This window comes from Arachis hypogaea, chromosome 3 (genome assembly GCF_003086295.3).
Source record: "Arachis hypogaea cultivar Tifrunner chromosome 3, arahy.Tifrunner.gnm2.J5K5, whole genome shotgun sequence".
In the NCBI taxonomy this organism is placed as follows: domain Eukaryota; kingdom Viridiplantae; phylum Streptophyta; class Magnoliopsida; order Fabales; family Fabaceae; genus Arachis; species Arachis hypogaea.
The window spans coordinates 136,739,929-136,757,151 of NC_092038.1; the positions used below are offsets into that span (position 1 = coordinate 136,739,929).

The 17,223-nt window shown below is 33.0% G+C and overlaps 1 protein-coding gene across 2 annotated transcripts in view; it reads right to left on the reverse strand.

Moving 5' to 3' along the window:
• Positions 1 to 2,953: 2,953 nt before the first annotated feature.
• LOC112734261 (probable calcium-binding protein CML26) overlaps positions 2,954 to 17,223 on the reverse strand; it is a 30,870-nt gene continuing 16,600 nt past the window's right edge. For both annotated transcript variants that reach the window (XM_072228395.1, XM_029291797.2), the window contains one exon: positions 2,954 to 3,272. In XM_072228395.1, the coding sequence (XP_072084496.1) occupies positions 3,253 to 3,272 (20 nt within the window). In that variant the 3' untranslated portion in view covers positions 2,954 to 3,252. The remainder of the gene's footprint in view (positions 3,273 to 17,223) is intronic.

The following is a 17,223-nucleotide window of genomic DNA, read 5'->3' on the forward strand; positions in this document are numbered from 1 at the left end:
TGAAATTTCAGTGTTATGGTTATCTAATATTATCTTTCTATAATTGAAAAAAAGGTTATCCACAGTGAGAAGAAAATTGAAAAAGCCATGAGAGAAAAGAGGCAAGAGAGAAGCATAGAAAAGCCAAAAGAATTTTCTGTGTAATTGCTTTAGTTGAACTAAGGTTTAGTTTCCCTTGCTAAGTTGGGATAGCACTTGATGGTGGCTAGGTTTGGATAAAAGTTTAGTGGTTGATACTATATGAATTAGGTTATAATTTATTGGTATTGGTGTATGTAATCAGTTTGATTATAGTGAAAATTCTATCATGGTTGTGGTGGAGACTGGATGTGAATTTTATGGCACTAGAAAATCGAACTAAGATACATGATGGCCTCATTCTCTTCTTCTCTTCTCTGTTTATTTTTGGTGTAGGAGACAAAAAGAAAAAAATATCCTGCATAACCAGCTTTTGCAAAAAACAGAGTAAAAGAACTTCATTTCTAAATTCAACTTGATTCAACCCCATTTTTAAGTTCTAGCAGTATCATCAATTGGTATCAAGAGTCTAGTCTCAAGAAGTCAAGCTCCACAGCTTGAAGTAAAGATCCATGGCCAACAACATGAGTGCTAGCATCATGGCATAAACGCTCACCGAAGGACAGTCTAACAATAGACCTCCTTACTTCAACAGCAGCAACTACTCATACTGGAAAGAGAAAATGAGAATCTTCGTGCAATCAATCGATTACAACTTCTGAAAGATTATTGTCAATAGACCTGATATTCCAACAAAGCAAAATGTTGATGGAGATGTGATGTCAAAGGAAGACAATGAGTGGACAAAGGAAGAGAAGAAGAATGTTGAACTCAATACCAAGAAAATCAACTTAATGCACTGTGTGATAAGTTTTGATGAGTACAAAAACGTTTAAAGGTGCAAAACTGTCAAAAAAATATGCGACAAGTTAAAACTCACCTATGAAGGAACCAAACAAGTGAGAGACAAGAATAGACATGCTGATGAAGGAATACGAGATGTTCATCATGAAGAAGAATGAAAGCATTGATCAGATGTTCGAAAGGTTCTCAATAATCATCAACAACTTGGATGTCATGGGAAAGAGCTATTCAGAAGAAACATTAGTAAGAAAGATCTTGAGGAGTCTCACAAAGAAGTAGGAAGTGAAAAGTACATCCATCTCGAAAAGGAATAATTTGATTAAAATCACCTATGATGAGCTAAGAAGCAAGTTGCTAGTCTATGAAACTACTCACATGTCTTAAGATAGAGATGACAAAAAAAATATACCATTGAAGTCAAGAATGATAACCAAAGAAGAGGAATATGATGACAGCATTTTAGATGAAGAGATGGTACTTTTTGCAAGAAAAATGAGAAGATTAATGAGATTTAAAAGTAAAGGCAAAGGAACTACTTCATCTAAAGATTTCAAGAAGAATCAATTCAAGTTTACTTGTCACCACTGCAAGGAGTCGGGTCACTTCAACTCCGACTATCCTCAATTGAAGAAAGGCAAAAAATTAAGGAAGGACAAGAAGAAGGTGATGATGACAACAAGAAAAGATTTGGAAAATGATTTTGATTTAGAAGATGAAGAAAATTATTATCATAAGGCTCAAATGTGCTTGATGGCTGATCACACGGACATGGATGAGATAGATCTCTCTGATTTATCCATTAATAAACTGCACTATATTATCAAAGATTTTACAATGAACTCAAAGAAACTTTTTGATAAATATATTAAGTGCAAGAAAGATAATGAGGTATTGAGAGGTGAAAATGAATTTTTATTAGAAATGATAAAGGCAACTGAAGCTTGTATAAAAAATCTTTGAAAGAAGAAAATAATGCTTTAAGAGATGAATTAAACAAATTCAAACTCAAGCATTTGATCTCAGCCTCTACTGATTTAATTGCTAAAAATGAAAGAGTGAATCAAAAAATTAAGAATCTTAATGGAGACCTAGCAAAATTTGTTCAAAGTTTACAAAATATTGACAAATTACTTGCTTGTCAAAGATCTAGTTTTGAAAAATCTGGACTTGGATTCAAAAAGAAATCAAGTGTGTTTTTTAAACAAACTTTTAAAAAATCTAAAGCTTCTTCTTCCAGGAATGTTAAGCCCAAAATTTTCAGCAAGCCTCAAAATCAGCAAATAGGAACCATTGCTATAAATGCAATAGAAATGGTCATGTTCCTCAATAATTCTTCATTTTTCTAAGGTCTTTTGGTGATAACAAATTGTATAAAGTTATTTATGATTATAATGCTCTTTGGCAACCAAAAAGATTTCGCATAAGAGGATCCAAATAGATTTGGATACCTAAGGTTAGTTGAAGAACATGCATGTTTGCCTTACATCCAAGAAAAAAAGGGATATGTGGTATCTTGATAGTAGATGTTTAAGACATATGACCAGAAATGCTACCTTCTTCATAAAACTCAACAAATATGATTGAGGATTTGTCACTTTTGGAGATGATGGTAAAGGTAAAAGAATTGCAATTGATAAGGTTGGCAAAGATTTTTTTACTTGCATAGATAGTGTCTTTCTAATAGATGAGTTAAAGCATAATCTATTGAGCATAAGTCAATTATGTGACATTGGATATTTAGTAACTTTTAGGAAATTAGATTGTAGAGTCATAAATGAAAAATCCGAGGCTGTTTTGTTTATTGCAAAAAGATGTAACAATGTCTATGATCTCATTCTGAAAAATGGATGTGGCATAAGAAATTAGGACATGCTAGTGCAACATCCTACCACACAGAGCCTTACGCTTAAGTCGTAAAGTAGAGGTGACGAGGTATTACGACCTCTAAAAGAAAAGACGTATATAAATATAGTTGAAAGGATTTATAATTAGGAGCCTTGAAGAAAAAGCTAAGCAAAAGGGAAAACAGAAAATCATGTCACACTCGCATGGTTAATCGTAAAACGGATAGGTAAAATCAAAAGAAGGCTAAAAATATAATATACAGATCATAGTTTCAAAATACAGATATCAAGCTCCAGACCCGACCTGCAAAGCTAAGGCCGACCAGAGTATTTAATTATATATATATACAACTCAAAATATGACTCAAAATACAGAATAAATACCTGTTTCTCTAAGTCAACCTCTAGGAGGGACAAACATAAAATATATACAGAGAAGAATCTATATACATATATACATAGCATAAATACAAAGTACAGCATCCCAGAAAAACCAAACTTCGCTTGCACAGGGAACTCTAGACATTCAGCGAGGTGCCTCTTGACCTGCATTTGAAAAACAACAGAAATATGTATGGAATAAAAATTGAGAATTCTCAGCATGGTAAAGGTGTCCGCATAGTTAATATAATAGGTCCCGAAAAAGCCAAAGGCATTTCTAGAACTATGACACTCAGATTTCAGCTTAAAGATCCAACTAAACCAGAAATTAAGTATGTTATCTAAGATATTTCAAGTTCTAAATCTAACTTTAACTTAACACGTCTCTTTCTATCTCCTCTAATCCTCTGAATCACCAGTGGAACAACCCCCTCACACCTTCGCTAAGAGGGATTTCTCAGAAAATATACACATACAATTCAAACAAGAAAAATACAGATAGAGGTGAAATTACAACAAGTAAAGCAAGTAGCAGATAAGCAGAGTTAAGCAATTAAGCAAACTAAAACAATGCACACCCAAGCAAAACATACAAATGCACATGATGTAATACTTGTCCTGTGGCTGATGAGTCTCATCTGTCAGTTATATAGTTAACCTGACATGTCTTGGTAGCTAACCATTAGACAGTCCCTCTGTGCGTGCATCCCCAAGCTCAAAAATAATATCCATGAAGTCAAACTCCAAGCTCAAATATAATATTTCATGGATTCAAACTCCAAGCTCAATAATATTCCATAGAGTCAAACTCCAAACTCAATAATATAATATTCCATGCAGTCAAACTCCAAGCTCAATAATATTCCATGGATTCAAACTTCAAGCTCAATAATATAATTTCATGGAAAAATCTCAAACTCAAATTTATATATATGCATGCCCATGGGGAACCCGGAAAGTTAAAGTGTCTGGTCACTTCTTGCGATAGAGGGTCAACAATGTCTCAAAATATATAAGCCACATAATGATCTTTTCTTTTTTTAAAATAATATTTCAAATCTTCAATTTTTATAGAAATTTCGGTAACATCTCCTCTAAAATTCAAACTTCTGCCACCCTTCAAAGGTCTCAACCACCAAACCAAACACCTCTCAGTCATTCAAATCATTCCTAATATCAAATTATTTTAAAATCAAACCAATTTCAATATTAAATCTTTTTCAAAAACCAACTAACTTCACTAGCAAACTGCTTAAAAAATCGACTCTCACATCTCTCAACCAATCCATTCAATTCAATTTCACAAACTCACCATCAATCCTCAACACATCAACAATCGTCATTATTTTATACCCATCAAAGTCATAATCCAACACATACAAATTTATTCATCCTTTATACACACATCATAAACCATATTCACAATTCATCAATAATTCATTCAATTCATTCCTATCTTAAGGTCTCAGAGCCTAAGTTTTCACGTGACATTAAATATTAACTACGAAAAACCAAAATCATACCTTATTTGATTCCTCTCTAAACTCGAAACACCTCAAAAACCTCTCCTTTTATAAGCTCCAAGTTTTCAAACGTCAATCCCTCAAGCTTAATCACTCGAATTTCATTCCAAGCCGCCAAATTGAACTCCAAATCAACCATAACACAATCTAATTCACACAATATCACTATAATCATAATAGGGTTCATTAATTCAATGATTCATAAGGGTTCAACAGGTTTTTACCTTACTCACGGATCAATTGGACAAAACTCAGTGATTATCCGCTGCTAGAGTTCACCTAAACTATAAAAATCATTCAATTCTTCAATACCCAAACTCAAAACCCAAAAAATTGAGGAGAGAAATAACTGGAAAAGAAACACAAATTTCTTATCACTTTGTTTGAATAGAATTAAAGCGAATTTTGAGACGAACACGTGGTCGCTGACGGCTCGTCAATCGGAGCTCCAAATTGAAAGTTATGGACGATTGAATTTTCGGAGACGTTAGGTTTAGGTTTTTAACGTTACTCTTCTTCCCTTCATGTAAAAATGAAAGAGAAGGGACAAGAGGCTGAGCTCTTATATTTGTTTGGTGGGCCTTGGGCCCGGTTTGGGCCGGTTCGACCGTTTCGATTCGTTGGCCCAATTTTGAGGCAAAATCTTTAAAATTAGTGTCAAAATTTGTATTTTTAATATTTCTACTTTCGTAAACTATAAAATTTAATTTCTTAATTTTTTTGAATAATAATTAATTTATTGGCTAATTATTTATTTATTTCGCGGGGTTTACACTAGCATGTTCCGAATCTCTAAACTTGTTAAAAGATGCTTTGTAAGAGGTCTTCCTAACATTAAGTTTGATAAAAATATCATATGTAATTCTTGTCAAATGGGTAAATAAACAAAAACTTCTTTCAAACCCAAAGAAGATGTCTCTATTAAGAAATAATTGGAATTATTGCATCTTAACCTGTTTAGACCAACTAGGACTCAGTCTTGAAGGAAAAGGCTATGGAATGGTTATTATGGATGAATATATTAGGTTTAGTTGGGTGTTCTTCCTAACTCATAAGGATGAAATATTTTATGTTTTTGAAAAATTCAGCAAGAAAATTCAAAATAGATCTAAAAATTGTTTCAATTAAAAATGATCATGGTAAAGAGTTTGAAAACTAACATTTTGAATCTTTTTGTGATAAACAAGGCATATCACACAACTTCTCTTGTCCTAGAACACCACAACAAAATAGGATTGTGGAAAGGAGAAATAGAAATTTACAAGAAATAGCTATAGCTATATTTTGTGAATATGATGTTCCCAAATTCTTATGGGCTGAATTTGTAAATAAAGCTTGTTACGTTTTAAAGCAAACTCTCATAAGAAAGTTTTTGAAGAAAACACCCTATAAACTTTGGAAATGACACTCTCTCCTAATATCAAGTATTTTCGTGTGTTTGGTTGCAAGTGTTTTATACTGAACATAAAAAAATTTTTAGAGAAATTTGATCCTAAAACACATGAAGGTATTTTTTTAGTTATTTCACAAATAACAAGGCCTATAGAGTCTATAACAAGAACTCTAAGACTGTTGAGGAGACTATACATATCTCATTCTATGAATCTAACATTATTCCTAGTGTTTGCATTGATGAAAGTCCAGAAATTGAAATTGAAGTGACCAAGACTGCTGAGTTAGAACATTTAAACTCAAGCTCACAAGAAGCAGCACCTGAAAGCATTAAGAATGACAATTCTGCAGGAGAAAATTTGCAGTTATCTCCTGTCATAGCTGAAAAAGGTCAAGAGAATGAAAATTTCTGAAAAACTATCAGAGAAATTCATAATTGGTTATCCCTCCAAAGAAATGACAATAAGATCATCCTTAAAAAGAGCCAAATCAAATAATATAGCCCTCATCTTAAAATTGAACCTCAAAATATACAAAAATCTCTTGTAGATCCATCTTGAATTTTGGCTATGGAGGAGAAATTATAGTAATTTGAAAAGAATAAAGTCTATACCCTTGTGCCTGATTTGAATGGAAAGAAAGTCATGGGTATAAAATGGATCTTCAGAAACAAATTGGGTGAAGATAAAACCATTAACCGAAACAAAACAAGATTAGTTGCTCAAGGTTATGATCAAGAGGAGGGTATTGATTTTGATGAATCATTTGCACCTGTAGCTCGAATGGATGCCATCAGATTGCTCTTAACCTATGTGGCTCATTGTGGCTTCAAGCTATTCCAAATAGACGTAAAGTGTACATTTCTAAATGGAATAATAGATAAAGAAGTCTATGTGGCTCAACCTGCTGGATTTGAAAATAAAAACTTTTTAAATTATATTTTCAAACTAGCTAAAGTCTTGTATGGTTTGAGACAAGCTCCTAAAGCTTAGTATGAGGGGCTAAACTCATTTTTATTGAAAAATAATTTTTAAAGAAGAGCCACTGATACCACTCTATTTATTAGAAATTCCAATGATCATTTTATTCTTGTGCAAGTGTATGTTGATGATATCATTTTTTGTTCTGCTAATGAAGATTTATGTGCAAATTTCGCTAAGCTTATGACTAGTAAATTTGACATGAACATGATGGGAGAACTCACTTTTTTTCTAGGGTTGCAAATTAAGCAAACTGCAGAGGACATCTTTGTTCATAAAAAAAGTATGCCAAAGAACTTGTCAAGAAGTTTGGGCTGGACTGTGCTAAACCTATGGGAACTCCTATGCATCCAAACTTCAAGCTAGACAAAGATGAACATGCTAGAGATATAGATGAGACAAGATATAGAGAAATGATTGATTCCTTAATGTATCTTACTTTCTCAAGTCCTGATATCATTCAAAGTGTTAGTGTGTGCTTAAGATTCCAACGCTCAAGATTCCAATCAAAGCCTAAGGAATCTAATTTCTTGCTGTGAAAAGAATCATCTAATATGTACTTGGTACCACTAATTATGGTTTATGATATCCCAAAACTGATTCCTTTCAATTAGTGAGTTATTGTGATGCAGATTTTGTTGGAAATAAAATTGATAGAAGAAGCACTAGTGGCATTTGTTGCTTTCTTGAAAAATCTCTCAATGTATGGTCAAGCAAGAAGCAAGCAACCGTTGCTTTGTCCATTGTCGAAGCTGAGTACATTGCAACCTCTTCATGTTGCTCTCAATTATTGTGGTTGAAAACTCAATTGGCTTATTACAAGTTGAATGCTTCTAATATTCCATTATTTTGTGACAATATGAGTGATATAAATCTTTCAAAAAATTCTGTTCTTCACTCTAGAACAAAGCACATTGAAATTATATTTCACTCTATAAGAGAACATGTGTAAAATAGAAATTTAGACATTTAATTTGTTAAATCAGAACATCAACTAGCATATATTTTCACTAAACCATTGATTGAAGAGAGATTCTGTAAATTGCACACTATATTGGATATTATTGATTCATCAAAATTCTCTTGATCTTTCTAATGATCTGGTTGAATGTTTTATCTCACAGGTCGATATGAGATAATTCTAGGCAGATGATGAGTGGGCTTCATTATTTAAGTTGTCACTACTTAGAACCCTTGTGAACATATCAGATTTTGTGGACTCCTTGTGTTTGTTTCTCTATTCTTGAATAAGCCATATGTGTTTGATTTTATTGGACCTACTTTGGACTTGCATTAAAAAAAAAAGCACTTGCTTTCACTATTATATCTTTTAAATGCATTTTCTAAAATATGGTTCATTTGGTTACAGTTGTAAAAATCAATTCTTTTCAAATTTTCAATATTTTTAAACTGAGACCTTTGTACTATTCTAGGTCTATATTAATGCACCACTACATGCACCATTTCACTCATACCTCTCTCTATTCATACTCCCCACTCTCCTCTTTCTGCAAACTGACCAGTGATTTATAAGAATGACTCGCAAGAAGAGAGTCGTTCGTAAAGGTACTCATAGTGGTGCTCAAACTTCTCGTTATTCTCCCTCCACTACCATTTTCATCAACTCCTATTCATCTCCCTCTCCAAACGACTCTCTTTTATCTTCTCCTCCTAACAGTGATCCTGAAAGAATGGCTCGCACCAAAACCACTGCTCGTCACCCTAGAGTGGCTCCTAGACCAACTCCATCTCAGCCAAGTTTCTCTCGTGGCAAACGGCCCATTAGCAAGGAAGAAGAAGAGCTTTCTCCCTCTTCTACTCACCCTAGTCGTGGTACAGTAAATGATTTTCTACTTCGTCCTATTTCTTAACCAAGGCTTCCAAATCGCATTGCCTACAAATCTTTTTATGATGATTTTCCAAAAGTTTCCTATGATTTCTGTCATTACAACTCCATAAACCATATGTTTTTCTACAAAGACATCATTGATCGACTTATCTGTCCTCCTAAACTTGTCAATCTTGATGATCTTCGTCAAAATGGTCTGAACTTTATGTCTATATTTGCTTTTCAATGATGGATTCCCGTCATCTCTATTCGTGAAAATGTCTACCCTGATCTTGTGAGACAGTTCTATAGTAACATGTCCAACAAAGAAAAAAGGATTGCTTCATTTGCTTCAAAGTCCTAGATTACCAGGAAAAGGGAATCAATGTGTCCTATTTTGAAGCCCTAGGGGCTGTCTGTGTCAATATTCCTCTTCTTGAAGACAAGTCACTTGGTCCAGTTCGTGCTCAATTGCACAGGATTGTGAATCACATTATTCTGCCTATTTTCAACGCGTTTCATTCTACGATACACTGGTTATATTTGCTCTTCTATCTAAAATTTCCATTTCATTTGCTTATCTTTTGTTAAGGCACATGCATGAATGTGTTCGTTCGAAAAATGCTTTACCTTATACCATACTGCTCACTAAAATTTTTTCAATATTATAATGTTGATTTTGGGGCTAAAATTTCTAGAGAGTTTAATTCTTACATAAAAGAGGGTGGTGCAGTAAAAAGAATAGCAAGCAAGCGTCGAAGCACTAATGAGGAGACTGAAGATCCAAAATAGAGAAATGTTCCCCTGATTCCAAAATCAAACTTTGCCAAAATCTAAATCTCAACTAGTATCATGAAGGATGTGCTTCAAGAGTTTGTGAATCTGACTGATATTCTCATTAACTTTGGGGCTGAAAGAAAAAGAGCTGATGGAATAGAAGAAACGACACTCAAGAAGACCAAAGGTTGCATTCGCATTCTCAAAAATTATGTTGAGGTTGGTTCCAACACTACTGACAATGAGGATGATGATGCCTTAGATGACTCCAACTCTGATGCCTAGATTATCTCATATCTGATCTAGCCATTTCAAACTATCTCTAACTTCGTTTAGAGACTTGTTAGGCTTTCTTCATTTTGCTTATATTGGATGACTATATGCACCTTAATACTTTGCATTGACTGCCACTTATGACTGCTACTGCTGTGACTCTAACACTCTTTTGCAGGTTCTTTGTTTTTCCTCCTTGATGACAAAAAGGGGAGAAAAAGAAAAAGAGACTTAGGCTTTAAATGTTTAATGCATATTTTGTCTTATGTGTTCATGAGTTCATTTTCTCGCTACATCCATTGAATATTTGCTCTGTAATATTGTTGCTATGCTACATTGCTATGTTACTAGTTATTGACTATTTTGAGTATTCTCCATTCTGAGGGGAAGTCATGATTAAAGGGGGAGCAATGCTAACATTGAGGGGGAGCACTACTCATTCACATACAGTTCGGATGATTATAAAAGAGAAGTGTTCTCAACTCATTTAAATTAAATTTTAAATTTATTTATCCTCTTTTATCATGTTTGTCATTAAGGAGGAGATTGTTGAGTTAGAAGTGATTATTGGCACATATATGATGACAAATATTTATTGGATTAAAAGTCCAAACTTGATTTAATGTGTGTGTTAGTGGTGCAAGTCCAATACTTTATCTCTCAGTCCAAATTTATGTTGTTTCAACAAATCACCAATACACTAAATTGAGGCTCCAGCCCAAATACCTATGAAAATAAATTAGAACCAAAAACATAAAGAAAAAAGGTTATGCTATTTGCCAAAAGGAAAAAGAAAAAGCAAGAAGGATATTTGGCATCATTGTGGAGAATGAGGGACAATTGGGACACTATCAAGGACACAAGGACAACAGAAGATCAAAGAAATTCAGAAGTTGGGAGAGCAAATACAACATGCAAAGAATAGCAGAAAAATAGTAGAACAAATTCAAAAGAGCAGAGACGGTGGAGTAGCTCCTCGAATAGCAGAGTTAGTGGACCAAAATGAAAAAGGACTGCATGCCAAGGAAGACAGCAGCAACGGGCAGAATGAGCAAGGAAAATGAAGAGGCAATGAAGCAATTTGAAGGGAGAGACTCATACTATAAAGCTAGCCTCACATCAACATTTGAAAACAAGGAAAAATAGAGTAACACTTGAGTATCATCTCATACACTTGAGCTGAAATATTTTCCTTCAATTTTTTGCTTCATTTAAAATTTTAGTGTTATGGCTATCTAATGTTATCTTTTTGTAATTGAGAAAAAGGCCATTCATGGTGAGAAAAAAATTGAAAAAGCCATGAGAGAAAAGAGGCAAGAAAGAAGCATAGAAAAGTCAAAAGAATTTTCTGTGTAATTGTTTTAGTTGAACTAAGGTTTAGTTTTTCTTGCCAAGTTGGAACCGTACTTGGTGGTGGTTAGACTTGGGTAGAAACTTAGTGGTTGATACTAGATGAATTAGGTTGTAATTCATTAGTATTGGTGTATGTAATCAGTTTGATTATAGTGAAAATTTCACCATGGTTGTGGTGGAGACTGGATGTAAGTTTCATGGCACTAAAAAACTGAACCAGGATACATACTAGCCCCATTCTCTTCTTCTCTTCTCTGTTTATTTCTACTTTTAGAGACAAAAGAAAATTTTTTTCTGTATAATCAACTTCTACAAAAATAGAATAAAAGAACTTCATCTTTGAATTCAACTTGATTCAAATCCCCTTCTCAAGTTCTAGTAGTACCATGAGTATATATTAATATTTTATTTTTCATAAATAAAAGAGTTATTGTGTTTGTAGTTTGTACTTTAGTTTTTAGAAGTTAGATATGGATAATTTTTAAGGTTAGTTTTATAAAATAAATTTAAGAAAAAAATAAATATAATTTTATATATTAATAAATATAATTTTTTTAAAAACACATCAAACATTATTGTTATAACTTTTATTTATTGAAAGTATTTTTTATTTTATTAAATATAGCTACTATAATTTAAAAAAAATGGAAAAAAAAATAAGTAACTTCTGAAAGGCAAGTCAAGAATAGCAATACCAAGCTCAAAGGTGAGACTCACCTAAGGTTAAATTATTGTTTGACAAGCTTAACAGGTTATTCTATTTTGTATTTTCTGGATTCAAACTTAAATAGAGAAAGCTGAGAAACACAACACAAATTTTTTTGTCATAATAAATGTCTATGTCACTTGCAATCTACCTTATAATTTATAGACTTGATGATTCGCAGATTCAATTTTGAAGAATTCAAATTCATTTCTCGTGATAGAGATCGAATGTTATTTAACAATTAAACTATGTTTTAATTGGATTAGCATGAAATTTCTGCACGAAAATTTTCACCCACTAAAAATTTAATTACTTTATCATAATTTGAAATTGTGACCCGAAATAACCAAAAACTAAGGATTTTTTCATTTAAGGGTAAAGTATATTTTTTGTCCCTAAAGTTTGGCAAAAGTTTCAAAAATATCCTTAAGTTTTATTTTGTTTCAATTTTGTCCCAGAAGTTTTCGATTTGCATCAAATATACCTCCGACGGCTAAATTTTCAAAAAATTTAAGACTAATCTAACAATAATGCATGAAAATGATACTTAATTTGCTTGTGTTGAGGGTTATTTTTATGAAATTGTTGTTGAATTGGTCTTAAATTTTTTGAAAAATTAACCACTAAGGGTATATTTGATGCAAATCGAAAACTTTTGGGACAAAATTGAAACAAAATAAAACTTAGGGATATTTTTGAAACTTTTGTCAAACTTCATGGACAAAAAGTATACTTTGCCCTTCATTTAAATAAAAAATATCCTATTTACAAATTGTTTCGCTTGATTTTTATTTAATATCGATATAGTGTGTATTAAATTTGTATCAAGAATTTCAATTCAAAAAATAGATACAATTTTTCTATAAAAATAAGTTTGACTCGAGAATTATCGCATTGAAAATAATTTTGCAAGCAATGAAGTAATAGGAGTCTGCCAATGAGTAATAGTTCAAATGGCATAGTCTCCGAATATTCAATTAAGAGGTTGCGGATTCAAGTCTTATATCTTTGGTAAAAAAAATAAAATAAAGTAATAGGAGTCTTAAACAAATAACAATGAAATTCTATAAATTAGCGTTAAACTAAAAGAACTTTAGAGAATGCCATTAAAATATTTTAAGATATATAAGAATGCAAATTAATTAACAAACTCAGATAAATGAACATTAAATAAAGAATAAAAGTAAATTGAAAAATAAAAGTACATAAATAAATAATGAAAATAAAATGATTTCAGAGTTTACACCCTCACATGTACTGGTACTCACATATACTTAGTACTCTGTATCCTTCCTTTATGTCAACCAAAAAGAGATTTAGTGTGATCTGACATATGAAAGCCTTTTTAAAATTTTTTGACCCTCTTATTTATACAGAAGAAACATGTGTGGATGGTTATTAGTCTCTTATCCACGATTTTGTTTTATTTATTCTCTAAATTTATCCACCAACATTTTTACTGTATTTTGATAGTCAAGTAATATCCTTCACATTCATCTCTATTAACAATTAATCTATTTTCTATTTGTTATTTACACTTTGATTAGTGTTACCTTATGCATTTTCTTTCCACTCAGATTATACTTAATTGACCAAAGTACTTCTGTGTCAATAATTATGTATCATAGTCAAAAGCTTTCGAACTTTTATGCTAACACTATTATATATTTAGGATACAATGTTTTTAGTGAAAAAATTTAAACTCTTATTTTTGCTAATTATGCATAATTTTTTTTAAGATAGAGAGACTCAAACTCACAACTTTTGAATATGGAGGAGACTATGTCATTTGAGTTATAATTCATTGGCCTATTTATACATAAATTGCAAGCGAAAATTCAATAACAATAAGATTTATTTATCAAATCACAAATGTTCAAGAGTTTCTAACACCAATGTTGCTTTCATTCATTTTTAAGCAATAGTAATGAGATTTTATTTTAAGTATTTTCAGGAAAGAATGTTTAAATATTGAATGATTTAAAACATCATGATTGTATTAATTATTTTTTATAAATCAAATATCTATAATAATAAATATAAAATTAGTCAAATTAGTAAAATAATAAGTATTTAATATTTAAATTCCAATAAAAAGGTTTTAGATTTAATGTTTCTTTTTTTGTTGTTGTTATTCTAACCATTTTATTGAGTAGGATATAACTTTATACCTAAAAGAAAATGTTAGGTCTATGTTGAATTTGGGTTTACAAATGATGACAAACATTTCTTTGGATTTGAAGCCTAAATGCTATTTAATGGATGTTTTAATTATTGTAGGCCCAATTGTTCAAGATTCATGCTGCACTAGTCCAAACCAGCATACACTCTTTAGTGCTCCAAGTAATAATAAACAAGCTCAATGCTTCTCAAAGCACCATTCAGCAAATTGAATGAATATGTTTTGCTAAATGTTATAAGAGGACAGCTGGATCATGCGAGGACATGTGTGGTTCTGTAAAAGCTAGAAAGGACACAAGAATATCTCCACTAATTCAAGGACATCAGAAGAGCAACTTTCGGGTAGTGGGTAAGCAAAAACACAACTTGCACATAGCAGCAGTAGCAGGGGTTATGGAGGCAAATGAAAAAGGAGAGCATGCCAAGGAAGAAAGAAAAACAAAGGACAGTAGAGGTAGTGGTCGAGCTCCTCATCTAGCAGAGGTAGTGGAGCATGATGAAAAATGACTACTTGCTAGTTGTGACAGCTCCAACGGCCAGCTAGTACAAGAAAATGGAAGAGGCAAAAATGAAGGCAAGCTGAAGACATATAAGAAGCCTCATTCCATCATTTGAAAGCAAGAAAAAGAGAGCACACACTCAGAGCACCATCTCTAACATAGAGCTGGAATCTTTTTCTTCTACTCAAGCTTAATTTCTGATCTTTTTGTTATGGCTATCTTGTGTCATTTTCTGTTTTGAGAAAAGGCTAATCTTGTGAGGTTGGAAAAGCTAAATAGTGAAAAGGCAAGAGTGATGCAAAAGAGCCACTTATTTCTGATGTAATTTGGGTTTATGAACTAGGATTAGTTCCCCTTGCCAAGTTGGGTTAGCACTTGGTGAGATTGAATCTGTTTGATTCCCCTTCCTAGTTGGGACAGCACTATGGGAAGCTAAGCTTTGGTGATGAAAGCTTAGGGGTAGATACTAGTTGAATTAAGGAGTAATTCAATAGTATTGGTGTATGTAATCTGTGAATGATTAGTGAAAATTCCACCATGGTTTGTGGTGGAGACTGGACGTAGGATTCATTGCACAAAGAATCCGAACCAGGATACATGCTGGTCTTCATCTTCTCTTCCCTACTCTTTACTTGTTCTGCGCGTGAGACAAAATGAAATAATCTCCTGCAACTTAAGCTTCCACTGAAACAGAGTTTGAAACTCAAAATTTTAAGCCAACTTGATTCAACCCCCTTCTCAAGTTCAAGTAAAACCATCAATTGGTATCAGGAGCAAGGTCTCAAGGAGTCAAGCTTCATAGCTTGGAGTAAAGATCCATGGCCAACAATATGAGTCCCAACATCGTGGCTTTCACTCTCACGGAAGGGCTGTCTAATAATAGACCTCCCTACTTCAATGGCAGCAACTATTCTTACTAGAAAGAAAGAATGAGAATCTTCGTGCAGTTAATTGACTACAACATATGGAAGATCATTCTCAATGGACCAGACGTTCTCACTAAACAGAATGCTGATGGAGAAGTTGTGGCAAAAGAAGACAGCATGTGGACAGATGAAGAAAAGAAGAATGTTGAACTCAATGCCAAGGCAATCAACCTGATGCACTGTGCAATCAGTTTTGAAGAGTTCAGAAAAGTGTCAAGGTGCAAAATGGCTAAAGAAATATGGGACAAGCTCAGACTCACTCATGAAGGCACTAAGCAAGTGAGGGAGACCAGAATTGACATGCTGATGAAGGAGTATGAAATATTCAGTATGAAGGAGAATGAGAGCATCGATTAAATGTTCGAAAAGTTCTCAATAATCATCAACAATCTGGACGCCATGGGAAGGAACTACTCTGAAGAAACTTTAGTAAGAAAGATTCTGAGAAGTCTTACTAAGAAATGGGAAGTAAAAAAGCACAGCTATCTCTGAAAGGAATGATTTGATCAAAATCACCTATGATGAGCTAAGAGGCAAGCTGCTGGCCTATGAAATCACACACATGTCTCAAGACAAAGATGACAAAAAGAAAAGTATAGCACTAAAATTAAGAATGACAGCCAAAGAAGAAGAATCTGATGACAGTTTCTCATATGAAGAAATGGTGCTCTTTGTAAGAAAAATGAGAAGACTACTGAGATACAAAAGCAAAGGCAAAGGAAGCTCTTCATCCAAAGACTTCAAGAAAAATCAAGTCAAGTTCACATGTCATCACTGCAAGAAACCCGGTCACTTCAAGTCAGATTGTCCTCAACTTAAGAAAGGCGAAAAATCCAAGAAAGACAAAAAGAAGGTGATGATGGCAACATGGGAGGACTTGGAAAACAACACCAGCTCAGAGAGCTTAGATCAAGAGGCTCAACTATGTCTGATGGCAGGTCATGATGATGAAGATGAGGTAGATCTCTCTGACTTATCTATTGATGAACTGCAATACATTATCAAATGCAATACATTATCAAAGACATTTCTGTGAATTCTAAGAAAGTCTTGGATAAGTATGCAAAATGTAAGAAAGAAAACGAGGCATTGAGGACAAAAAATGATCTTCTTTTGAAAAAGGTTAAGGCTACCGAAACTGGTAATGAAAATTTTTTAAAAGAAGAAAATAGAGTTTTGCGAGCTGAATTAGAGAAATTCAAAATCAAGCATGAAGTTACCGCTTCCACTGATTTGATTTCTGAAAACAAAAAGCTGAATGAACAAAAAAAAAATTTGAATAAAGACTTAGCAAAGTTTGTTCAAGGTTCTCAAAATCTGAACAAACTGCTTGCTTGTCAAAGGTTTGGGTCTGAAAAATCTGGACTTGGATTCAAAGAGGAAAATAAATCTGTTTTCAAACAAAACTTTCAAAAATCTGAAGCCTCCTCTTCCAAGTTTTTCAAACCAAAAGGATTCAGCAAATCTCAGAAATCAGTGGGCAAGAATCATTGCTACAAGTGCAATAGAAATGGTCATGATCCTCCTCAATGTTTCATCTTTCTTAAGTCTTTTGGTAATGATAGTAAATTATATAAAGTTGTTCATGATTTTAATGCTCTTGGGCAACCAAGAAGATTTCACATCAAAGGATCCAAATGGATTTGGATACCTAAGGTTAGTTGAAGAACATGCAGG